Source organism: Rhinatrema bivittatum, chromosome 2 (genome assembly GCF_901001135.1).
Source record: "Rhinatrema bivittatum chromosome 2, aRhiBiv1.1, whole genome shotgun sequence".
NCBI classification, from domain to species: Eukaryota; Metazoa; Chordata; class Amphibia; order Gymnophiona; family Rhinatrematidae; genus Rhinatrema; species Rhinatrema bivittatum.
Window position 1 is genome coordinate 773,528,243 of NC_042616.1, and position 26,387 is coordinate 773,554,629.

The 26,387-nt window shown below is 41.7% G+C and overlaps 1 protein-coding gene across 2 annotated transcripts in view; it reads right to left on the reverse strand.

The window, feature by feature from the left end:
- ADCY8 (adenylate cyclase 8) overlaps positions 1-26,387 on the reverse strand; it is a 546,512-nt gene that overhangs the window by 20,382 nt on the left and 499,743 nt on the right. For both annotated transcript variants that reach the window (XM_029592041.1, XM_029592040.1), the window contains one exon: positions 19,902-20,048. In XM_029592041.1, coding sequence (XP_029447901.1) covers positions 19,902-20,048 — 147 coding nt within the window. The remainder of the gene's footprint in view (positions 1-19,901; positions 20,049-26,387) is intronic.

A 26,387-nucleotide genomic window follows, 5' to 3' on the forward strand; every position in this document is an offset into this window, starting at 1 on the left:
TTTCTTTCAAGCTGAAAGTGAAAGAGAGCCCGACCATTCACAGGTCTGTGAGCTGTGGGTGTTTATGTAATTGTTCTAGGTGAAGAAAAATTGAGAAAACAAAAGATTGAGAAGAGTGGAACTAAAAGTAGCAAGTGAGATTGGCTCTAGCTCTGCTGTTTCTTCTAGTCGAACTTTCATACTGGCTTGTGGGCGCACATGTGCACGTGTTCGGCGGCCCACGCCCAGAGATGCGACTATTTTCTAACATACTCACGAATATGTGCATGTTATAAAATAGCCTGACCACGTGCACGTGTGCTGAATTTTAAGTGGGCAAGCATATGTGTGCACAAATCCCGCTTCTACTGCGTAAGTGGGGGAATTTTAAAAGGGATATACGCCGATGCCATTGACAGTTTTCCCAGTTCTTTCACAGTTCACCCAGTTAAGGAATAGGTCTTCTGAAACCCCTTGGTTTAAAAGCCTTCCTCCCCCCCCCCCCCCCCCGTTATCCTCAAACCTTAAAATCCCACTGGTTTGCCTACATTTTTTTGTTTAGAACTTACATGTCATCCATAGCAGAAGTAAAGTTACGCAGCAGAGGACTCCAGGATGCACTAGTGTGCATAAGAATTTACATGCAAATTTCAGGTTAAAATCCTGGAATGCCCATGATCCACCCCTGCCTTGCCCAGACTACACCCATGCCCCACCCCTTTTTCAGAAGTTCCAAGATGTGTGCGCAGTGGCATTTACTGCGTATCTGAGCAGCTTATGCACCGGCCCGACATATTCATGCATCCCCTTATTGATGTGTATGCTGGGCTTTTAAATTCACCTTAGTGTGAACTATGAGCTCTCTGTAGTGGGTTCAAATCAATGTACTAATGCTAACACAGACTGAGATTTTTAAACTAGAAAAGTGCACTGCAGTGTACATATACTGACTAGGAAACAGAGTAAAGAAGCTAACTTGAAGTTTTCCTTCTCAGAGTCTCATCTTGTAGTGGAAAATTGTAAACTCTTTGTTTGTGGTTGTATGCAGTTTTTCCATAAACTGTGTTCTTCAACAGTGGAATAAAACATTAACACTACTACCAGGTACTGGCAATGTGTGAGCGAGTTGAGAAAAGAGAAGAACAACCAGTAACATTATACAAAAGTACTTGTAAAAGAAAAAACAAATCCCTTTCCATATGCAGTAGGCATTGGCCAGTGGGCATTCCTAATGACGTTGTCAAATTTCCATCATGCTATAAGGAATGAGAGGAAGAGGAAGGTAAAGCATTTGTCATATCCCACACTCTATGCCTTGGAGGTTTTGATGCCACTGTGCTATTTTCCTTAATCCAGGCTCTATCTCTTAGGGATTTTGATACTACTGTGCTGTTTGCCATATCTACATTTTATGTCTGGGGTTATGATGGATACCTCTTTGCTGTTTGCTATTCCCCACACTCTTCCTTTTGAGGGGTTTGATGTCACTGTGCTATTTATGATATTCCACACTCTACACTATGTGACTTTTAATGTCTCTGGGCTGCTTGCTATAACCTATGCTTTAAAACTTGGGAGTATTAATGCCACACGTCTGTTTGCCATACTCCACGCTCTACCTCATGGCTATTTATTTATTTTATTTTTTTGAAATCACTATGCTGTTTGCCATACTCCACGCTCTACCTCATGGCTATTTATTTATTTTATTTTTTCGAAATCACTATGCTGTTTGCCATACTCCACACTCTATGTCTTGGGATTTTGCTGCCATTCTGCTGTTTGTCATACCATATCTCTATGTTTTGGGGTTTTATTTTTATGTCACTGTGTGGTACCACAATCTTATCATCAGGGGTTTTATACCTCTCTGATGTTTGTCATACCCCACACTTTACTTCTTGGAGGTTTTGATGCCAATGTGCTACACACTGCACTCTATCTCTAGTTGTTTAGTGGCGCTTATACCACTTAACTTGATACCTTTGCATTCTCTTTAGGTGTCTTATGTTGTTCAAGTCACTATTACTGGTGCCACTTTTTGTACAGTATGTGCCTTGTAGAGCTCATGCCACTAATGCTAGTAACCTCTGCTGCTTTGTAGGTGCTTCATAGTGTGCATTCCACCATGGTTGCATAATATTTGCCATAAACTGTAATCACTCCAGGAAAAATAATGTACCACTACCAGACATAGGCAGGCACTTGCTAGGATAGTCACTTATAATGCAGCAGAGTGGCATCATTTTGAACATGAGAGTGTATGCTTGTGTGCACTGCAATATCTATGTGTGCATGTGTGAGAGAGAAAGAGCATTGAGTAAGTTGAGTACACACATTAATATTACTTGTAAAAAGATAATTATTCGCTGCTGAATTTTCTCCCTGCTTATACCACCACAAACTGGAGGAACTGAAGTATATCCGGGCCATGTTTGCCCCACCTCCAAGAGCCGATTCCATTGTCTGGGGCCATTAACAATCTGTTAAAAGAAGCCTGCAGCTGGCAGCCTGACCCTTTGTGTGCCCCTTCGTGGTACCAGAGGAGATGAGGAGCTAAATTGCATTGCTTAGTAATGATTCTATAATTATTTTATTTAATTAGAGAAATGCAATTATATAGGTAAGATTTTATTAGCACTGTTTGATATAAATGTTATACAGTGACTTTGCTAAAAGGTTATAACACGATGCATTTAAGAGTGCATTTTTATTTTAATGGCTGGTTTAATCCCTGTAGGTTTATATCTGGGTTGTTACGCAGGCCTATCAGGTCCAAGGAGAACATCTAATTTACCATGAACATTGTTTATCTTCCTAGTTTACCTTTGGTTTCCAAGGCCTTTAAAGGAAAAAAACAATGTTACCACTATTCGAGCTGGATGTTATTCCCGTGCCGATTTTATAAAATGTGCGTGCGTGCGGCACGCGCAAGGGGGGGTGTACTTTTGCAAACTCCGTACTGCGATGCTATCGAGCCTTGCCCAGTTCCCTCCCAGTCCGCTCCAATTAAGTAGTGGACTGGGAGGGAACTTCCCTAACCTCTGCCTAACCTTCCTTCCCCTTCCCCTCTCCTCCCCACCCCCTAAAACTAACCTATCTTGGCTCAATGTTTTGTTTTATTACTTGCTGCTCATTGGGAGCAGAATTTACGCACGCCGGCCGGCTAATGGCCACGGTCCTGGCCAGCCTCCGTCTCGCCCCACCCCTCCCCACCCCTCCCCACCCAGAACATGCCCCCCGGCCCTCCCCTTCGAAGAGGCCCAGCACTTGTGCACGTACCGTGGTTTATGCGCATGGCCGTTCCCCTTTGAAAATTTGCCCGGTACGCACAAGGTCCGTCCAGGTGGGATTTACGCGTGCAGGCCTTCTAAAATCTGTCCGTAAGGGTTTTAGTTACCTTGAGTAATCCCATTCTATGAGAAGGGGTGAAGGAGCATTAATTGTTTATAAAAAAAACAACCTCTCCATATTAGATGAATAGAGGTCCCTGATCTTTTACAATATAAAGTTCTAGTGGCCACTTTGAATAGTTGGACAGTTTGTTTGGTTTATTGTCCGCCAGGAATGTCAAATGTAATACTGAACCAAATTAAAGAATTTTTAGCTGATTGAAATTTATGTTTATAAAATAGTTAGTGGTAGAATATTTTAATTGGCATGTTAATGACAGCTCATATACATGAGCCAGGGACTTTTTAAGTGCAATGGAAACAATACATTGTGTACAGCTTGTACATACTTCAGCATTTAAAGGTGTAATACAGCTTATCTGTTAAGGGCGTGAGAGCAAGATGGCCACGTGAAGTAGGACGCTGAGAGCACTGTGCATATTTCTGGTTTCTTGCTGAATTTCAAGACTTATGGCTCCCAAGGTGAGGGTTATATCCCCTCGACACATCTAACCTAACAAGGCAGCAATTGATTAACTCTTTCATGATCCCATCTCCTGAAATTATGGGTGGTGAAATTCCTATTGCGAGTTCTGATGGAAGAGTGCCGGTTTCTCCAGGAGAAGAGGTCTTCCTCAGCCCCATTGATCAAGCTCCCCCGCTGGTGCTCAAATGTAATCCCTCTCAGCTGGTCACAGAGGTGCAGGAAGATGATGGTTACCTGCTGTCCGTACAGGAGGGGGCTATGGAGATATAGGCATCTTGCCTGCCATCTCTTCAGCTTTCGGATGTGGCTCCCCAGATATGATTTTTCCATTCTCCCACAATTTCTGGATTAGAAATGGCTGCGGCTGTTACCGATTTTGGATCTTCAGGCCAGCTGCTTGTGGATGTGTTCCCTCAGTTATGGCTAATACTGGAAAAGTTTTAACTATTTCTGATAACAAACCAGACTCTTTTGCCTCGAAACTAGAACCTAAGGATTCTCAATATGAATTCAAATTATCTGAGCATGACAATAAATGTGTTGTCCCTAAACAGGATCTGGAAAAAATCACCAGTGTCCAGTCTTCTATGCTTCAAGAATGGCATGTGCTTTCTAGGAGGGCTGAGTCATTAGAAAATGCTTCAAGGTGTCTTAATCTTTGATTTTTGAATTTCCTCAAGATTATGTGGGAACTCCTGATTAAAAGATATTTCATAGACATTTTACACATGCCCACAGAGACCGTACCTTCAATTAATACGGCAACTTTTTAGCCATCTTCTCCTTGTTCTAATGCTCAAATGAATCACGATGTTCCTGATCATCCTGCTTCATTAAATTATCGCAGTTTTTGGAAATGTATGGGTATGAGATTATTGAAGGTGCCATGTTGCTTATTTTGTTTGTGACTAACACAGAATTAAGAAAAATTATATCCTTATACGTAAGAATGTTAATTTTCATGGCCAAGCTGTGAGAATATACCCAGAACTTACAAGGATCACCCAGGAGAGGAAGAGAGGATTTCTTGCTCTTAGGTTTTCTTTCTCTTAGAAAGAGGCTCCGCCTCATTCATCTTGCATTACCCCTTTAAATGTCTTGTTAAATTTCATACAGATAATATTTTCTTCTCTCCTGAGCAACTTAAGTACTTTATAGATGCTAGAAGAGCTTCAACATCTTATCAGTTCCCATTCAGAATCAGAAGACTTGATTTAATATAATATATTATATAATAATAATATAAGGTTTTTTTCATCTTGTTAAGGCCTTTCTACTTTATCATATTTCCTGTGGTGTTCCCTTTTTTTTGGCTTTCTCTTATGTTTCTTTTTAGGGTAAGAATGGAATATTATATTTGGATGTTTTGCTGTTTATTCTGGTATCCATGCGTATTTCTTATTATTTTCCATTCATATTTCCATGCAAACTTTTTTGTGATTTGTTAAACATAAATGCTTATAAAGTAAAAAAAAAGTGGTAACACATTGCATTTACTTTTATGTTCTATGCAATGAGTTAATATGGTGACCCCCACCAAAGACACTTGAACACTTTTGGTCAGAACACCATCTTGTCTTATTTGATATAATGTAAGAACATAAATATGGTCTGACTTTAAAACAAGAAAGAATTGTAAACCAAATGTAGACCTTGAGCTTTTTAAAACTGTGTGGCAGTCCAGAATTACAAATGTGAACTGGGATAGTTGTTCTCTGGATGAAGCAGTTAATGAATGGAATACCAATTTGACTCGAACATACGAGGTGGCACCTAAACATGAAGTTAAGATAAGAGACTAAAGTAAAAAGGTCTGTTGGTTTACTCATGAGCTAGTCCAGAGAGCAGAATGAATATGAAGAAAAGAAAAGAATGTAATAAATCTAGAGCAGTCTAAAGAAAAACTGAGAGATTATCGCATAAACTATCAAACTACGTTGAAGCACTTTTATATGGGTAAGCTTGAAACACTACTAATCCGCCCTCTTGACTTATTTTTGATTGTAATCTATGTAGATGCAAAGCCTGGAAAATATATTAGCTTGTTCCAAATTGTGATAAATTATCTGCTTTCTTTGAATATCAATAATATATTCAGTGTTGTTCATTTCTATCACTGCCAGACAATGGTAAACTTTCAAAATGTAGCTTCTCAGCTCTGAAATAGATGGAGTTTATGTGAGTATTAATGTTAGAAATTGAACTGATTGTTAATGGATTAGTGATCATCAAACAGTATTGTTTGACATTGCAAATAGGATAAGTCACACGAAGACCCGAGTTTTGACTTTCAAAAATACAGACTTTGTCGAAATGGGAACATAACTGGATACCTCCAGTTATGTTCCAGAACTAGAAGACTGGGAGAAATGGGAGAGGTGGAACAACAGTGGACTAAAGAGAACAATTACAAAAGCAACAAATCTATATGTTAGAAAAGTAAACAAAAGTAAGAGAAATAAGAAACCAATCTGGTTCTCGAAGGAGGTGGCTGACATAATAAAAACAAAAAGAAGCAGGATTCAGGAATTATAAAGGATTCCAAACAGAGGAACACAGGGAAGAATATCTAGTAAAACAAAGAAAGTAATCAAGAAAGCAAAATGTCTGGCAGAAGAAAGGACTGCCAAAGAGGTAAAGCGGAGTGACAAAACATTCTTCAAATACATCAGAGAAAGGAGAACGGTCCAAAGAGGTTCATTGAAATTGAAAGGTGGCCAGGATCAATGTATGGAGAGAGATGAAGAAATGGTGCAAATATTAAACAAATACTTCAGTTCGGTGTTCACTAAAGAAGACCTGGGAAAAGAAGCGTCACTAGTTAACAAGACTGTGGAAGGGGGTGGAGTAGACAAAACTCAATTTCCCAAAGATTTGATAGAAGAGCAAGGAAAACTGAAAGTTGACAAAGACATGGGGCCTGTTGAGGTTCATCCCAGGATACTGAGGGAGCTCAAAGATGTCTTGGTGGGTCCGCTGTGTGACATGTTCAATAGATCCTTGGAAACAGGAGTGGTGCTGAGTGATTGGAGAAGAGTGGTGGTGGTCCACCTTCACAAGAATGGGAGCAAAGAGGAGGCTGGAAACTACAGGCCAGTTAGCCTCACCTCAGTGGTGTGAAAATTAATGGAGACTCTGCTGAAGGAAAGGATAGGGAACTATCTACAATCCAGTGGGTTGCTCGATCCAAGACAGCATGGATTCATCAGGGGAGGGTCCTGCAGACAAATCTGATTGGTTTTTTTGATTGGGTGACTAGAGGATTGGATCAGGGAAGAGTGCTCGATGTGATTTACTTAGATTTTAGTAAAGCTTTTGATACGGTCCCACATAGAAGACTCATGAATAAAATGAGAAGCTTGGGAGTGAGCACCAAGGTTGTGGCGTGGTTTACAAACTGGTTGACAGAAGACAGCATGTGATGGTAAATGGAACCTGCTCTGAAGAGAAAACGGTGTTAAGTGGAGAGCAGCAGGGATTGATGTTGGGACAGATTCTGTTCAATAACTTTGTAAGCGAAATTGCGGATGAGATAGAATGTAAAGTTTGTTTATTTGTGGATGACAATAAGATTTGCAACAGAGTGGAATTGCTGGAAGGAGTAGAGAGAGGATGAGATGTGATTTAAGGAAGCTTGAACAGTGGTTGAAGATATTGCAGCTGGGATTCAATGCCAAGAAGTGCAGAGTCATGCATCTGTGGTGTGGTAATCCAAAAGAGCTGTATGTGATGGGGGGTGGAGGGCTGTTGTGCATGGAACAAGAGAGAGACCTTGGGGTGATAGTGTCTAGTGATCTGAAGACGGCGAAGCAATGTGACAAGGCGACAGCAAAAGCCAGAAGAATGCTGGGCTGCATTGAAAGAGGAATAACCAGTAAGAAAAAAGAGGTGATAATCCCCTTGTGCAAGTCCTTGGTGAGGTCTCACCTGGAGTACTGTGTTCAGTTCTGGAGATCGTATCTCAAAGGAGTCAGAGACAGGATGGAGGTGGAGAAGTTGAAGGTCCTAAATATATATACCCTGGAGGAGAAGAGGTGCAGGGGAGATATGATACAGGCCTTCAGATACCTTAAAGGTTTTAATGATGCACAATCAACGACAAATCTTTTCCACTGGAAAGAAATCAGAAGAACTAGGAGTCATGAAATGAAACTCTGGAAAGGATGATTTATAATCAATGTCAGGAAATATTTCTTCACAGAAAGGGTGGTCAATTCCCAGAATGCCCTTCCAGAGGAGTTGGTGAAGACAAAAACAGTAAAAGATTTCAAAAGGGCATATGATAAACACTGTGGATCCCTTAAGGCTAGAGGATGGGAGTGAAGAAAAGAGTGCTTGGGGGTAACTTGCTGGTGTGGTGGTTACTACCATTAAACAATAAGCCTTTATGCTGTTGATGCAACTCCATCATTGCTCTCTGCCTTAATGGGAGGGGAAAAGAGAAAAAGGGGAATCAGATTCAGACAGTAACCAAAAAGGACACAGAATTGCACATCTGAGAAAACAAATAAGCATGGGAGTAACTTGCTGATACGGCGGTTACTACTCTTAACCAAGAAGCTGTTGAGGCAACTAACATTGCTCTCTGCTTCAATGGCAAGAGGTAATGGGGAATTGGACTCAAACAGCAACCAACAAGGGTCCTGACTTTGAAAGTCTTGGAAACTGATAATTATAAAGGTGGCTTGTTTAGCCAGCAGTTACTACCGTAAGCTTGCTGGGCAGACTCAATGGACCATTTGGTCTGCTGTGATTTCTATGTTTGTATGTTACATTCCACAAACTAGCTAGATCCATGCCCATGTAGAAACGTTAAAGGGATGAAGGAATCTACAATGAGTACTGTTACAAATATAGAAGTGAATTTTAAAAGCCTGGCGTCTGCCAAAATCAGGAATTACACGCATAACTCGGGCTTGCGCATGCTCATTGAATTTTGAAAGTTGCCCAGATGCAGCATATCTCTCACTGCATGCACATCTCACATTTTTCACAAGGGGGCAGGAGAGTGGGCATGGCCTGGATGGGACATGGGCATTTTGGGGCATGTCCAAACGATGTGCGCATAAGTATTTAGGGCACGTGCCCAGATCCCCTTGCCGCGTTAGTTTACTTCTGCTAGGGATGAGGTGTATGTTAAAAAATAAAAGAAAGAACCATTTCTCAGAGGTTTAAAAGTTCTGGGGTAACAGGGAGGAGTGCAGTCTATCAAACCAGAGGGGTCTGAAGGACCTAGCTATTAACTGGGTGAAATGCTGAAACTGGCAATGGCATGGACGCATGCCCCTTTAAAATTCCTAACTTATGCAGTAGAAGCGGGCTTTACATGCATAGATGCACATCTATTTAAAATTGGGCATGCGGTCAGGCTATTTTATAACATGCACACATATGCGTGCAAGTTATAAAATGGCTGTGTATATGGGTGCTTTCCAACGCACATGCGCTAGAGAGCACCCGTGTGCTGGTTTGGAAATTACTGTCATAGTGAAGAAATCATTGAGTAAAGGTATTGTTCCTGAGGATTTAGATTTGGTCACTGTCAGACCGGTGCACAAAAATGTTTTACCTTTAGAAGATCTTGCAAATGTTTCTCTGATCTCGAACCTTCCAATGCTAGCTAATCTTTTGGAAACAGGTGTCATGACCCAGCTTGATGATTATTTTGAAACTGTGAATTTACTGGACCAATGTTAGTTCGGTTTCTGGAAGGAACATAACACTAAGCTGTTAATGCTTGCTATACTAGAAAAGTTATTTTGTAGGCTGAATCAAGGAGGGTTGGGTAAACTAGTGCAACTAGATTTATCCACTGCATTTGACTCTATGACCTATTGTTACAACAATTGCGGCAGTTAGGTTTTGGAAGGGTTATGCTATAATGGTTTGGTTCCTTTTTAGAGGGAAGAAAACAAAAAGTTCAATTGGGTAATTTCTCCTCAGCATGGCAATTTCTGAGATCTGGGGTGCCCCAAAGTTCATGCCTCTCCTGTAACATTTGGCCGGCTTTGGGATGGCCCTGCGATCGACTGCACTCACCATGGGATGCTGTTGGCTCCTTCCTGATCCCATGTTTCTCTGACCCAATGCAACTAGGACATCACCATGCTGCTCCTGTCTCGGGCCTCCCTAGGTGCGCATGTACGCCTCATTATGCATCTTAAAGGCCCCAAGGTGGGAACTCTCCTCTGATTCTCTCCTATTGTGTCAGCCAGGCCATGAGATCTAAGGAACAGCTGTGCAGTAATTCAACGCCTCAGGAACAGGTCCTCCTGTTACTATTTTAGTTTGATAAGGAATAATTCACAGACACCAATTTAATAATAATTTTTAATAAGCAAATTGGTAAAACTTGATTTGCTATCTCCTTTTTAATGTTTCTTTAATATAGACTTAGAATATACAATAAAGTATATAATTCCTCATCCTATTATCTCTTTCTCTTGGGATCTTTTCAGAGAAATAAGGAAATAAATGCAGAGTATTCCCAGATTCCTATAATTAATTAATATTGTATCAAATACTTACAATATAAGTTGTAGCTGGCCAGGCTATTTATAGTCACAGTGGGGAGGGAAGTTAACACTGTGATACAGGATGATGTCGTCTGGGTATGCGAGTCTCTCTCTCTGCCTCCAAAGCGATGATAATGTTGTACACTGTTTTATAATTTCCCAAATGCAATCAAGGACAAATGTTCTTTTCTGATTGGTCACAAATTGAAGCTCTTTTCCTCAAATATGGTTTTGTACCAGAATAACCAAGTTCTCTTTGTCAAATATGGTTTTGTGCCAGAATAGTCTCAGCCAAATAAAAATCACTTATTAGCATAACTATTCTGTACCATATAGCACATTTGTTCTTCTGGGTTATTTCTGACCAACCAATCAGTGAGTACATCAATGACTGTATCTATGGCTTCAGCCACGATTGATAGACAGACTCCAAATGCAGGCTATTTTAACTCAATCCAAAAGTTGTTGTCAATCTTCCAACCTTCCAATGCCCAGTATCTCTGAACAAAATGTAGAGACTGCAAATCTTCAGCCTTTCTGGTTCACTAGTAAGTTTTAGCTGGTTTACTAGTTAAAACCCACTGTATCAAATACAATATTAATCCAAATAAGGAAATCAAAGAAATAATCTCCCCATCATCCTACACTCCTGCCTTCCAGTGCATATTGTTACCTCTCTGTGCCCTGTTGACCTGCCTTGCCTCATTGGCCTGTCCAGTCCTGCTGTCCTGTCTTGCCCTGTTGCCCTGTCATGCCTCCTTGTCTTGCTCCTGCCTTTCTGTTCCTTACCCTGTCCGCTCTACCTTGTCTTGTCTATCTTGACCTGATTCCTGGTTCTGACCTCCTCTACGTATACCAACTACTCTCTTGCCTGCCGCCTGGTTCTACTACAGACTATGACTATTCCTCTGGACTTCTGCCTGCCCCAACCTTGACCCACACCCGGATACTGTTTCTCGCTGCCTGCCCCAACTTTCGCCTACTCGCCTGACATTGTCTGACCACGCCTTATGGGACCCTCACTTAAGTCCTACCAGCCTCTGGAACCCAAGGGCTGAACCTGTAGGGAACGGGGTTGGTAAAGGTGAAGTTCCAGCTCCAGTCCCAGTAAGGGCATATCCACTATCTGCTGTCATAAGCCTAGTTGGTTTGCCTACTAGGCTACATCAACATGCCCAAGGGCTCACATCCATGACAGTTTGCTATGGGTATCTCAAGGTTGGCTCTTAAGGTCCAGCAGCAGCAAGACCAGCTCAGCAACATGACCAACATTCTTCAAGGCCTGATGACCTGAATGGAATCCATGCAGATTCATGCCGCTGCAGCTGTATTAGAACCTTTCCTAGCCATTCCGACTTGGCATCCAGGACCAATGCCGCATCTCTTGCTGCCACCCAGCTATGAAGGCGACTCCAAGGGCAGTTGAAATTTCATCAACCGGTGCAGACTGCACTTTGAACTGCAGGCCATCAGTTTTCCTTCGGATTGTACCAAAGTGACCTGTATGCCCTCTACTGACTGGCCCTGCCAAGCCTGGGTGTCACCACTCTGGGAAAAAACAACCCACTGATGGACAACTTTTCCACCAGTTTTGGAAGATTTTTGATGAGCCTGGTCAGGCCTCATCCATAGCTATGAAGCTGTTCTGCATTAGGCAGGGCAGTTTAACCATGGGTGATTACATCATTCAATTTCACATCCTGGCCTCTCAACTTCATTGGGGCGAATATAGCTTGACTGCCATTGTTTGGCAGGACCTGGTGAAGCATATAAAAGATGAGCTAGCAGGTTAGGAGCTACAAATCAACTCCTTTTCATCACTTATAAGGTCAAAAACTATTTAATGATGTCAATTTTACAATGGATACCTCTGAATGTGTCTGTAACACCACCCCCTAACCCCAACCCACCTCTGGAAAATTCACCTCGATTCAAAGGGCCTCCTTACAATGGTCCATATTTAGAGTATTAAAGTGAGCCTTACAAAGAGTCTCTCTTGCTCTTTCTCTCTCATTATCTCTCTCTCTTAACAAGGACTTGTAGAAAAATGACACATGTAACGTGTGCCTGGCTGAGGAAAATTTGGAGTATGTGCACAAGGCTTTTAAAATCTACCTCTTAGGCTCTCAATCACATTCATGCTCTCTCTCACATATACAGGCTCTCAATCACACACATACATGCTGTGTCTCTCAATCATAGGCACACACACACACACATGCTTGCTCTCAGTCACAGACACATATGCTCTCTCTCTCTCTCTCTTATACACACAGGCTCTTAATCATACATACACATGCTCTCTCTCTCTCACACATACAGGTTCTCAATCATACACACATGCTCTCTTTCACACAAACTGGTTCTCAAGCACACACACATGTGCTCTCTCTCTCATGCACAGGCTCTCAATCACACATTTACATTCATGCTGTCTCTCACACACCCACACACAGGGTCTCAAACATTTATGTTCGCTTGCTCACTCTTTCCCCCTCACCAAAGAACAACTGGTGGCTGCAGCAGCCTCCTCCTCCTCCAACCCTCGCGGCCTCAGGAAAGGAGTCCCATCAGCTGTGGGGGCTGATGTTGCTCTGGGCCTCGCTGCTCTTCCGCTTCGGGTCAATGCTGCAGCATTTGTACCTAGCATGGTCTCTTCTTCCTGCACGCTCAGCCGCGGCACACCACTTCGGCTTCCGGGCCACAGGGGAGCGGGAAGAAGAGACCATGTTGCAAGTGCCACTGACTCCAGCTCTCCAGCCGCGTTCCGCCTGGGCTATCAGCATTTCAAGCCCGGGAAGAGTTCTCATCTCACTGGGGCAGGGACAGCTGGACCAGCAGAGGGACCGGGAAGTGTGGCGACACAATGGTGTGTCATGACACACCGGCTGAGAACTGTTGCCCTAGGGTATTCATCTGTCTTCATTGACCCCCCACCCCCACCCCGGGGCATTCATCTATTCCACCCCCCACCACATCCCTGAGCATTCATCTGATCCTTCCCCCATTCCAATCAACTGTTTCTTCACCCCTGGGACAGTCATCTGTTTCTTCCTATCCCACCCCAGCTTCCTGGGGTATTCATCTGTTGTTTTCCTCTCCACCATCTGGTGCAATTATATGCCCCCTCTTAACATTCCCGGGAGCAATTTCCTACTGGTAGCTCCCATGTGCAAGAGCTGGAAGCTGGCACTGGTGTGAAGATGGTGGTGGCATAGGTAGTGGTGGGATGTGGCTCCAGTGTGCAGGTGGCAGGTCGTTTCTACAAGCAGGAAGCCGGTGGCTCCCATGCAGGCTCCCCACCTGCAATGCTTTTTCAGGGGCCCATCTTACTGGTGGTAGTGGTGTGGAACATCTCCACCTACTGCATGCTCATCCTTTCTTGAGAAGGTGCCACTTTCTGCACCTGAGCAGACTGGCCGCTGGTTATAGCTAGAGTTTGATAGATTGCAGGTGCTGGAGGGTATCTGTGGGGGAAAGGCTGCTTGCTGGGAAAGAGGGCACAGGCCCTTGAGGCTTATCAGTGGCTACAACCTTGCCTCCTGGACTGTATCTTTTCTGCTATTGCAGGATCAGCCTCAAGCCCCTGAATAACTTGAGACTGCGCACAAGAGCACCACCAGGGCAAAGATTAGTTCTGTCCCCAACACTATGGGGGGACTTGTAGAGGGGAGATGGTCAGAAATCGGTGCCTTTTGGACCTTCTGGGCAGGCAGATTTCCCTCCCAGATGACATCTGTTGCCAGTCCTTCTCCTCTTTGCAGATTGTCCTGGAAGAATGTCAAATGAGGGTATGGGTCAATCATCCTGGATGTTTATGCCATGGCCTCAAGCTGATGCCATCACCTCCCTGCTCCAATTCCTTTACACATTCCTCCTTCTTTGCCTCCCAAGATCCTCTACTTCCTTGGCAGACATCTGGAGCGCATGCTTTTGGTCCCTCTTTTCACTTTTTTCACCTCCTTTCCTGGGTCCAGATGCTCTCTCACTTCTATCCTCAGCACAGATAATCAGCCTCATGTGCAAGGCTTACTGTTATAAAGGTTTATAGCACGTGGACTGAGCCATGAAGAAAAGAGACCTGCACACTAACTTGCATAGCATCTATACACTATTTAGTAATCAGAAGGATACTGCAAGAAATAGCATGCTATGCAATAATGTCAGGGTAATTTTAAGACTGGCAGCAAAGTGCAGTCTGTGGATATTTTTAACCTGTGAATTTTTCACTACGTTTCAAAGTGCACATACTTTCACTTTGAAAATTATTTAAGGAAAAAGAATGTGCACACATTTGCACCTGCTAATTTGTTTGGGCACTTTATTCTGCAAAAACTGCATGCATATTTTTTGGAAATTCAAAAGTATGTGTATAATTCCAAATCCTGCCCTGCTGAGGGTAAAACTATGCATGTATGCATATAGTGGACCTACCCCCATAATTCTACTAACATATAAATATAGGGTGGGCAACTGTCTACAAGCTCATTTCCGCAGGTAAAACATGGTTTTATCTGTGGAGTTGGCTTTTAAAATTGCCCTCCCTGTGTGCACTCTAAACAGGTCCCCTGGCAAGTTAGTCTACATAGGGAAGCTTTGAAATGGTGCAGGAGCTAAAAATCCTGATCTAGCTATAATCTCAGAATAGTGTCACTGCAGAGTACTGCTTTAGGAGGTTTGAGGAGGTATAGGTGCTAAAGGAAATAATCATTATAAAACAACTTATTCTACATATAATGTTTTGAACACCAAGTTGTAAATTTTTAGTATTCAATGATTTTAACTCACTAGAATTCATGGGACAGATCACCAGAGGTTTTGTTCCAGATTTCTTAGTGAAAATACCCCAGGGTTTTCAATGGGAAACTCTCCGGGGGGGGACCTGGATTGACTTCTTCATTATAGCAAAACTGGAGTTGAAATTTCAATAAGGCAGAGCAGATTGTGATCTAAGTAAAACAGTCCTGGCACTGATTAGCGCCATCGCAGATATGACAATGTGTTTACCATTGGTTGTACTGACGAATTTACATCAGTCTGTCAATGTTTTTTTTTTTTTTAAGTTATTTTACAAATTGAAATAACTGAAGATACAAGATGTGCAAAATGTCATGTCCAGAACAGTAGCTACAAGAATTGAGGGTGGAATGGAAGACAGAGTTTTCAAAGAGATTTGAGACTTACTCCATTCAAAGTTTGACTGGATAATGGGTATAAAAATGTGAGGAAAGAAAGTACGACTCTATAAAGTTGGAACAAATCCTGTTAGGTTCTCTTTGGGTCACACATTTCTGTTTTTTATTGATGGGCACTTTAAACAATATAGCAGATGTGTGCTACCATATTATTTTAGCGTGTGTTTTTAATATTATAGGATCTATCAAGTTGAATAAGAGACTTTGGTTTTAATTTATCAAGGTTCTTTACAAAATCCCCACAGTTTCTATTTTATTGCTTTGCCCTTAATAGATATTCCTAGGGATTGAAGTTGTAAGAAAAATTGGTACAATCTGCCCCTAAGCTTCAGCCCTCCATCCTTTCTGTCCTGTCCCCCAGGGAGTGCTGGAACAATGCTTATAATGAGGGTGCTGAAATCCTCTCTCTTCTAGCCTGTGTCTCCAATTCAAACCCCTGTGGTCATACCTACATTCCTGGGACACCTAGAGGAAAATAACGGACCCCCTCAATCCTGCATGTCCCCTCTTTTCCAATATTCCGTTCGTTCATTCTTCCCCATGATCATTTTACTTAGTAAGTGGTACCTGCATGCACCCTGAGTCACACAACAGTAGCTACACTTGTGTTGTTCTTATGGAATACCCTGGAAAAAAAATGTGATTTTTTTTTTTTTATGAGCACTAGTTCTGAAATAAATGTTACTTTTCTTATGTCTTTAACTGTGGGACACACTCTGGTCTAGAGTTACCAGCAGACTCCATTTTTCTAGGAAGGCTGATCCAGTTTTGGTTCTATTCTATTACAAGCAAGGAGATGTAATTCTTGCTTTTCTTAAGGAAATCCATCTTCAAGCATGCAATGGAATAATGCCTGGCCTAGATGAGATGATGTGAAAAGTATGGAACTAGTAGCAACTTATGTCTCTCCCTTTCTAGTGGTTTACACACAAACTGCCAGAAGGGAACTAAGGGTCCATGAAGGATATTAAAACAAACAAACAAAAAAAACAACTAAAAAATCCCAATTAAATATAGGCATTCTATTGCCTTTGTATTATAAAACAAAGAGGGAGTCCTAAATTTATCTGCAAACCGAGACAAGACCTAGCCCCCTGGATAAACACCAAAAACATGCCATATTAACTTAAGGCTCCTTGCCTCTCTCATTTACAAGGGTTGTAATCAAACCCATCATGAAGAAATTGGGCTCTGATCTGCAACTAGTCAATCACTGTGGTCTAGTCTCTACTCTGTCCTTCTGCCCCAAACTAGTGGAAAAAATAGTCTACTTTCAATTCCTAGACTTCCTAGAGGAGGCCAGCATCTATCATACTTTCCAAATTGGCATCACAAAAGCCTACAGAATGGAATATACCTGCTAGCCTTGATCAATAGCATCTGCCTGTATGCTGCTCAAGGGAATGACTCCTACCTAGTCCTACTGGATCTTTTGTCTTCATTTGACTGATCACCTGCTTCTGATTCAATGCTTGGGGCACAATGATTTACATCATTCCTGACCAAAAAATCAGTCTATCTCATGGGCCAATAAATCATCCATAACTAGAGATCTCACTTGTCAAGTGCCCCAAGATTCAATGCTTTCCTCAGTTATCTTCAACAATTACGTTTGTCCAATCTGCAATCTCATCTAATTTTTCAACATTGAATGTCACCTATTTGCCAATCACATTCAATTCTACATCAAAATAGGGGTGGACCAAGCTGCAGCCATTTCTAATCTCAACAATTGTCTCTCAGCAGAGTTCAATGGCTTAATAAATACAAGCTCAAACACAACCCCTCCAAATCCAAACTCCTCTTGCTAAGACAACAAGGGCACTCCCTATTAACTTTACCATCCTTGTTAGGAATCCCCTTACAACCTGAAGTCTCAGTGTTTAGTCTGGGGTTACAACTCAACCACAATCTTATAATGGAAACACACATCTCAGTTGTGGTATGTACCTTCTTTATACATCTGTGCCAAATATGCCAAATGCTCAATTATTTTGTGAAACACAACCTTGTAACTGTGATACACTCACTGTTCACCAACGACATAGACTATTGTAACTCCCTTTTTAGAGAACCTGTTGCTAGCATGGACCCTTGGACCGAGGTGGAGTTGGCGCAATCCGTAGGGTGGAGCCCTGCAAGTCCCCACCATTTGCTGGCAGAACTGAGAGAGGCAGAGACCCAATTGGAGCTTCACCTATACTAGCCCTCATTCCCCTTAGATTGAGTCCTCGGGTGCCAGGACCAGCAGGTCTTAGGTAGGGGCCTCGGCTGTCGAACTGGAGATCTGTAGAGATGGTTGGGTTACAGGCCAGAATCTTGGGCAGGTGGTGATCAGATTTAGACACAGAACAGGTAGTGGTCAGTGGCAGGTGGAGTTCAGGCATGGTTGGAGAGCAGGCCATGGTCAGTGTCAGGTAGAGTTCAGGTTAGTCAGAGAGCAGGCGGAATTCAAGCAGAGTCCAAGGCAAGTCAAAGTCAGAACCAGAGATCCATCTAAGAGAAAGAAGGATGAATAGGCAGGCAGGGAGGTGAGGAACAGCACAGGCAGGTAGACAAGGCAATAGGCGACACTGAAGAGCTGAAGACTGACCACAAGTTGAAGACAAAGACCAATGGATTAAGGAACGCAGGAGACTAGGAACAGAGGAGATGAAGACCAGGATCTGAAGTGTCGAAGACCAGGAACATAGTCAGGAATGCTAATGCAACTTGCTCTACCAATAGAAGACCTATTGCAAAGGCGTCTTTCTGTGGGAGAACTGCCCTTAAATAGGGTAGCATCGACGACACAATCCATAGGGGCTGCAGGGGCTTTCTTGCCATGATCCCTTTAAATCTGGCAGGATGTTGCACATGTGCCTAGGAGTGGTGCAGTATGTGAGGACCATTGTAACTGGAAGCACAGGCAGGTTGAACGTGGTGGATTGCTGTGTGTTCTTTCGGGGGCCTTTCTTGGCATTGGCGATCTCCCTACCAGGCTCAGGGCTGGAGATAAGAGTGCTGGCCTACAGGGTAGGACTGTGGCCCACTAACAGACATCTCACAATATAAATTCTAATGATTCTAACTTTTGCAGAGCATGGCATCTAGACGTTTGGTAGAAGCCAAATCCAAACTTACATTTGCTCTCAGTTGAAAGCAGGATAAAATTCAAAAATCTTTGCTTTATCTTTAAATGTGTGAAACAACTGGCCCTTGAATATCTCTCTCAACTTCTATTCTACACTCCAATAAGGGAGCTTCGATCTTCCCATAAGGCCCTTCTAACCTCTCCTCCATTGGCTTCTGCTGGACATGAGACTTCGTCCATTCAACCGCTTTGCCCCCAAAATATAGAACAAGATACCACTAGCCCTATGTTTTGAAATTTGTTGTGGAAGACAACTGAAGTTTAGCTGTTCAAGCAAGCCTTCCCTTAGACTCCACTGAAGAGACTGTTCCTTCTAGTACCTGACTATTCAAACTCTTTCTTGATCATGAGCTCAAAACTTCATTTACTTAATAAGTATTTAACTATTTCTGCACCATGTGGCAAATTTATCTGCAATCCGTATTCTCTGCACCCATTTTTTCTTTTACTTCCCAATGGTAGCTAATGGTTCTCTCTTATTATCTATTTATGTGTGCTACACCAAAGATACCTCCTTACAATTCACCTCAGATCTTTAAGTTGTATCTGTATGTACACATTATCTATATAGACAATCTTCTTATTTTATTTTTATTGTAATCTGCCTTGTGATTTACCAAGGAAACCGTGAAATATCACATGCTCATAAATAAATAAATAGAGGGAAATGGCCAACAAATGTTAACAACTCATTTATTTCAGAAGGCTTTCAATATAAATTAGTCAGATGAGGTTCAAAGTTCAAGAGTGGAACTTTATTTGTTTTCATCTCTCCTGATTGTCAGTCTTCATTCATGCTTTGCTTTGTTATTGTATTTCTGAGCATGTTAATTCCTGGATTATGTTAATTCTTTAATCCCTGTCTATCAGATGGTCTCAGGCCATTTACTTTATTATTGTTGATTTGTTTGTATGTTTCATTTTTATGAATGTTGTAACTTGCTTCGATCTTATTTTGTAGAAGCAAGTAAAAAAATCAATAAATCAAATCAAATCACACCATTTGCGGAATTCCTTAGAGGCAATGCGATATTTCTTAAGAGCAAGTGATAAATAATATTAAGAGTAGGTTAAAATAAACACAAAATCAACCGTAAAGCTTTGCATTTGAAATGTATAATAGTTTTAAAGTCTGAACTCAACATGATGACATAAACTTGAATTTGAATTACCATCATGTTACACAAATCTAGTTATTACCTCATCAAAGTCTGCGATGATTTCATTCAGTAAACGCAGGCATTCTACTCCTTGATTGTTCATTTCAGTCTGGGAATAAAAATCCGCAAATCCAGGAATGGAAGCAAACATCACACCGACTGCATCATAGGACTGAGAATACAGTTCCTACAAGCACAGAGGGAAAACACATTGTAGGAATGAAAGCAGGAAAACTCACCACGCAGCAATTTATGATGGCGCTTTATGAGGGTAATTTTTTAAACTGCCCACAGAAATTCAAAGTATGTGGGTTTTACCCATAAACTCTGCACCAGATTTCAATGGGAAAACTTTCCCTTGAAAATAGTGTAAGAAGAAAAAATTACTCTCTAAATTATGTATTTCCTTTTGAAAATTAAAAAATACCAGCGTTGTTTTGATCACTGCCCCTCCCTGCCCCAGAAATTATGATAAAATTATGTGCGTACTTTTATTTGCATATCGGGTGGGCACTTTTCAAAAAGCCCATTTGAGCTGGTAAAGCACTGATTTACCTGCAGAAATTGCTTTGAAAATTGCCCTCTTCTGCTTTTCTACCATAATCCACTGAGAGCAAGGATCAGCGGAACAGAAGTGTTCGTAAATAAGTAAATAAAAATACATTGCCCTCCTGTGCATAAGCAAGTTGAATATAGTTCATTGCCTTTACAGATATGTTTGTATCGCTACGAGTAATCGTGTATGGATGAAATATTTTTTCCAGTTAAAATATTTAAATCTGACTCTTTTGCAGTTGTTAAAGACTAAATAGGTAGGATAAGACTTCAGAAGACAATATAACTCAAGGTGAAGGGAGATGGTTGTATTTCACCACTGGGATTAATCTGTAAGAAAAGGTTAAACAGGGATGTGTATAAAATGAAAACACTCATTCTATGCGCTGAGTGGTAAGTTGCCAAAAATTGTGTTACAACATTAGGACAGACTGCTTTATTAATATAAGGTCAGATTTATGAAAGAATATGCCCATTGCCAGAAAACAGTTGATAAATAAAGTCCAAGGTACATAGACTGAAAAAGTCCATTGTGTTCAGCCTTCTCATGAGACTGTTTTCTAAGCGTCCATTGTTAGTTCTGTGGTTCATGTATCTCCACATACGTAAATCCTGCCATCCTTAAATGTTTAGTGACTGTAGATATATCTGACCACTGGTGCATCTGATTACTGGAGCAATCATGGTCATAAAAGCTTCTTGGAGAGATGGAGATAGAGAATGCAGTCAGTGCTCTGTCAGTGATTGACAAACTGCACACACAAAAATTGCATTCATCACTCTAAATCACATTCAATATCTTAAGAGATGATGTGGCATTAATGAATAGGTACCAATCATATGACAGACTGGATGATATGTTCAAAGCTATATAGGGTGACAGATTAAAAGAAATCATCACTGATGAATAATATCGTTGCCAATCTAAAATTGCCAGAGCTGAAAGCAGAGAGTGCAGATATAAAATAGTAGGGTACATGTCCGAAAATGAATTGCTGACTGGACAACGTAACATTGCTTATTGTCTCTAATTCACATTGTAGAAATAAGGGTCAAGAATTATTTATTTGACTAAATTTATCTGTATCTACAGTATCATACTAAGCGTGTCTAAACTAATGTGTTTGCTGTGTTAGTCTTGGTAGATTCATAGAAATAAATACATGGATAGAAATGAAAGTCAAGAAATAAGGTGAAGACGATATTAGTCAAATAAAAATGTATTGCTAACAGCTGGTTTGTTGACCCTTATTTCTATAATACTTATTCAACTGGACTGACATGACAAGCACAATACTTTATTCACTTAAGCTCTCTTTTTCTGTGGATAAAGCTTTCCTATCATGAGACATTCTTATCTTCTTATTGTGTCTTGATATGGCAATGAACCTGGGATACAGACAAACTCTTACATTTGGTGTACATGAATGAAGATCAACAAACAAGCTGTAGGCTACACATGTTTACTGGACTAACTTATGTTATCATCCATCAGCTTGTATGTTGATCTTTATTTCTATGTGAACTAACATAGCAAACATATTAATCACATTCAGCATGATACCGCTACATCTAAAATCCATAGTGGCTTACAATGGTGTAGTTTATTAAAAAGTTGCTATAACTCTCTTGAAAACACATATCTATTTAATAGACCCAAAACTAATATAACATTTTTCAATAAGCCATTTCAAACACATAGGGGTCAATATTCAGAACCTAGCCAGTTACCTAACTGCATCATTCATCAAAATGCATTATGGCCATTAACACATTAACGCATGCATTAACGTCATAATGCATGCAAAAAGTATAGTAACGCATGGCCTGAATGCAAATTTTTGATGGGGTGGGATTGGGGGAGGAGTTTGGGTGGGATTTAGTTAAATTAGGGGCAATATCGCACCATGCGATAGCATAACACAAGCTATCACATGGTTTTAACACCAGAAATAACTACACCTTTTTCCCTGGCGTTAAGCTGTGCGATATGCCTGAAATGACCATAACACAATTAACGATAAATTTTTGGAATTGCATTTTGGCCATTTCTGGGCTTGGGAAGGGAGAGGGGAAAGAGGGAATGGAGGGGAGTGGAGAAAGAGAGGGAGGGAGAGAGAGAGAGAGAGCCTCTGGCGAGGGCCTCACTGTGTGCACCTATTTATATCTCTATAGGAGGACCACCTAATAGGTTGAGGTGAGGTGTTGGTGGTGGTTTAGGGGCCAGTTTTGCATGTAGAGTGAGACGTATGAACAGCACAGTACACCTTGGTGAAGATTTGATGTCATTTGGAGTGAGGAAAGTCTCAAAAAGATGAAATTTTGTATTATGTTATCTCACCCTAGCTTGATGGTACCCTGTTATCTGTCTGTCATGGTCTGGCAGGCTGAAGTCAGGGAGTAGCTCTGAAGAAGTGGTACAGGACCACAGGGAAGGACTAGAGCTGGTCTTCTGCCTAACCAATCTCATTCCCTGCAGGTGGAGTCCTTGAGTTCTGGGGGCCAGTAGGACTTGTTGCCTGATGAACATCATAGCTGTTGTCAGACACAGGCTGGAAGCTGTTCCAAATACTGGCTGAGAACTGAGTCCAGCTGAGTCCAAATACTGGCTGAGACCTGGAACCAGGTACAGACTGGGCTGGAGACAAGGCTGGAGTTGAGGGTAAGGCCAGGACCAGAGGCAAGGGCAAAGCCTAGGAAAGCATACAAGGGACAGGACTGGACAGGGCAAGACAAGGACAGGACTGGATGAAAACTGGACTAAACAAGGACAGGATTGGATAGGCAACAGGGAACAAGAAAGCCCAACAGGTCACAAGACTGGGGAAGGAAACTTTAGTAGGTCTGGAGGCCACAAGACAGGACAGAGGCCCAGGAGGCCACAGGGCAAGGCAAGGAAGTCTGGAAGGCTAAACGTAGGACAGGAAGCCAAAATAGGCCACAGAGAAAGGCTAGAGGCCAAGAGAGGCCAAAGAGCAAGGCAAGAGACCACAAAGCAAGGCAAGAGGCCGCCTGAGTAGACCACAAGGCAAGACTAGGCAAGGGTGAAGGCCTAAATAGGTTACAAGGCAATGCAGGAGGCCTGGGTAGGTTGAAAGGCAAGGTAGAAGACCTGGATAGGTCACATGGCAAGGCAGGAGGCATGGTTACGCCACAAGGCAAGACAGAATAGCGAGAAAGAAGTGGCCAGGTCAAAAAGCTGTGACTGAATGAAGAGGCACTGAGGGACTGGATAGGCTGGGTTAAGTAGGCTTGAGGCTGAGGCATCAGATGATCAGTGAAGTGGTGACTTACGCAGCTGGAGAGAGGCTCACTGGGGACCCCTGGTGGAGGAAAGGCTGCAAAGCAGGCAAAATCATGGCATGACTTTGCAAATTAGCTGGATAAGTTATCTGTCTCAGGATGACTATTGCTACATAGCCAGATAACTTATCTGGATAAGTAGCACTATCCCAATCCCCCCATTCTCCACCCACAACTTATCTGGCTAACCATATATAACCGAATATTCAGCAACAACTAGATAGTCAGATAAATCCTACTTATCCGGCTATCTGAATTCTGAATATCGACCTTATAATAGATTACACTTTTAGCACTTTATAGTACTAAATCAGATATGAGCTAATATTAATGCATTTAGCATGGAACTTGTGCAACTGATGCATTTCAAATGGATACATGGGCATTAATTCCTAGAAGCCAATCACTTTTGTTTAGGGGTATAAAATATAGATGAGCTATAGCAAAGTTTTGACATACTTAGAGGCCGGTGTACTAACCTTTCACCTATTTTGTGTGAAAGTTTGCGACTCATTCAAATGAGCTGGCTAGCAAACTGTCATGGGAAATTTTGCTATGGGCCCAGCAGAAAATGATAACTATTCTTGAGGGATAGTTATCTTTTTTGGTGAAAACCAGTCCATGAAGACATTTCCACGCACCATTTTTCATAGAATTCATAAATAATGAGCTGACTTGCATCATCTTGCATCACATCAGCTCATTAATTTTAAATTTGAATAAAATGTATCATGTTCCTGACTACACACAAAATTTTACTTCTGCAAATTGCAAACTCTGCAAACATTTTTGTAAATGGGGCTTTGTGTGCAAAAACCTATGAAATCCCCAAAATTTGGGGGTTTTTGCTTGTGTTGACCCATTTGCGTTAATTATCTACAGGTTTGTACATTGGCATGTTAGTTACTTATAAATGTTAAAAGTATTGTTATTTTATGTGGGAAATTCCAAACTATTTGATGGTGATCCCATTAAAAATGATGATATGTTTCAAAGTCAACATTTTTAAAGTCAGCAGAATGAGTGCAGTCCCGTTGTTAGTAACCTTTACCAGACGGGCAATGCAGCTCAGTCTTTAATCCTGCCGGGGTATTAATTATCATGCTGGAGAATGGGCCTGCTTAAGAGCAGGGTGGTGCCGGGACCACCACAGCACACTCTTACGTTCAGATCAGTGCTCCGCCCACACTTTCACCTCCAAACGTGAATTCTGGGTCTATTCATTGTGCGTGAACCGAGAAAAATGAAGGGCCCAATTCAGAAAGGGAGCAATTTTTCGATAACCTGCATAGTTGCAAAGTACATGAACACATTTTAACACACGTGCTTTGCAGCTAATTGTGAAAGAGGAGCTATCTGTGTAATTTCTCTCTGATAATTACAGAGCATTAAGTATGTGCACTGAAAGCACCTGCATACTTTGTCTCTGTTTTATTTGTGCAGGTGGTCGATGGGGGTTAAAATAGAGCACGTCCCTTTCAGGAAAGAATACAGGCATACTGTTTTAATCCCCTGACATAAACAAGCCAGGCTAATTCACCCAAGTATATGGCTTTAAAATTGCCCTCAAAGTTTGTTTTTTTTTTTTTTGCCGTTAGGCACAGAATGGGAGAAAAGCTTTCATGAATCGGGACCCTAAGTAGGTTTTACCACCTTCTCCGGAAAGAAAAGAGAAACTTGCCGTTTGACGTGGTTTGGCATTGTGTATCTCCCTTAATAAAAGATGAATTCATGTTGACGCCTCCCATTGTTTAAGCAGATGCCAGGAGCTTCTGTGTAGAAGGGGTTGTTTTCTTTTAGCTCCTGGTGCGGAAATCCCGGGATTGGCATTTTCCTTCAGCTTTTAAGGGCAGCGAAAGGGACATTTGTTAAAGCTTGATTCCAGGTAGAGCAACAGAGTTGGGCAGCAAAGGCTTGAGGCAAAGTCAGTGTCTGGTAAGCTTAGGCTTCTGCTTTACTGTTTTTGCTGCCGTGAAAATTCTGCAGTGTAGAATAAAGTGTCCTTTGTCCTCGCCCTGCGTCCTACCTGATATAACAGGGTCACCTTTAAAACAAAGCCTCACCGAGTAACCAAATGCTTTTTCAACCTACTTGGAGGCACTTTACTATATTTTTTTTTTCATTTTTAGACCCTGATCATCAAAAGGATTTACACGTATAAACCACGGTTACCTGGCATAAATAGGCTTTTGAAAACTGCTCCCGGGGGGGAGGGGTGTTGTGCATGGAAAAGTATGCGGAGAAGTGATTTCGGACATACTTTTACGTGTACTAGAAAGAGGGGTTCTGGGGTTGGAGTCGGGCTGGGAATACCGTTTACATGCATGCTTTCAATTTTCCAAAGTATGAGCATAAATCTACGTGCTCACATTTGCACCCGCTAAACAAGCCGATGTAAATGTATATGCACTCTCTCATTTACAAAGCGGTCTTATGCGCATAAGTCTGCTTTCAAAATCCGGCTAAAGTCTGCACACACATAAACTTTAACTTGTGCGGGCTGCTGAAATTTACCCTCTTAAAAGGTAACATAATCCCCTCCCTCCATATACAATGTTTGAGTGATCAGGATTAAAGATTTCATGAGCTGAGACACATTAGGAGAGTGAAAATTCAACCCCTGGTACCCAGAACACAACGAATGTGACAGATGTTAACCTTCTTGCTT